This window comes from Nannospalax galili, unplaced genomic scaffold (genome assembly GCF_000622305.1).
Source record: "Nannospalax galili isolate Female #2095 unplaced genomic scaffold, S.galili_v1.0 C46149307, whole genome shotgun sequence".
Lineage (NCBI taxonomy): Eukaryota > Metazoa > Chordata > Mammalia > Rodentia > Spalacidae > Nannospalax > Nannospalax galili.
The window spans coordinates 1-246 of record NW_008400650.1 but is presented as its reverse complement, the minus strand read 5'-3'; the positions used below and the strand labels follow the sequence as shown (position 1 = coordinate 246).

The following is a 246-nucleotide window of genomic DNA, read 5'->3' as shown; positions in this document are numbered from 1 at the left end:
GGAGGACGAGGTGCAGGGTGGACTCCTTCTGGATGTTGTAGTCAGACAGAGTGTGGCCATCTTCCAGCGGCTTGCCAGCGAAGATCAGCCTCTGCTGGTCAGGTGGGATGCCTTCCTTGTCCTGGATCTTGGCCTTCGCGTTCTCAATGGTGTTGCTGGGCTCCACTTCCAGGGTGATGGTCTTGCCGGACAGGATCTTCACGAAGATCTGCATGCCTCCCCTGAGACGGAGGACGAGGTGCAGGG

General features: G+C 58.9%; 1 protein-coding gene across 1 annotated transcript; it reads right to left on the bottom strand.

Moving 5' to 3' along the window:
* Positions 1-3: 3 nt before the first annotated feature.
* Positions 4-240, bottom strand: LOC108490343 (ubiquitin-like; the record flags this gene model as incomplete). Its single annotated transcript, XM_017796415.1, has 1 exon — positions 4-240. A coding segment is annotated over exon 1 (211 nt), but the record flags the coding sequence as incomplete, so codon positions are not given.
* Positions 241-246: the final 6 nt, after the last annotated feature.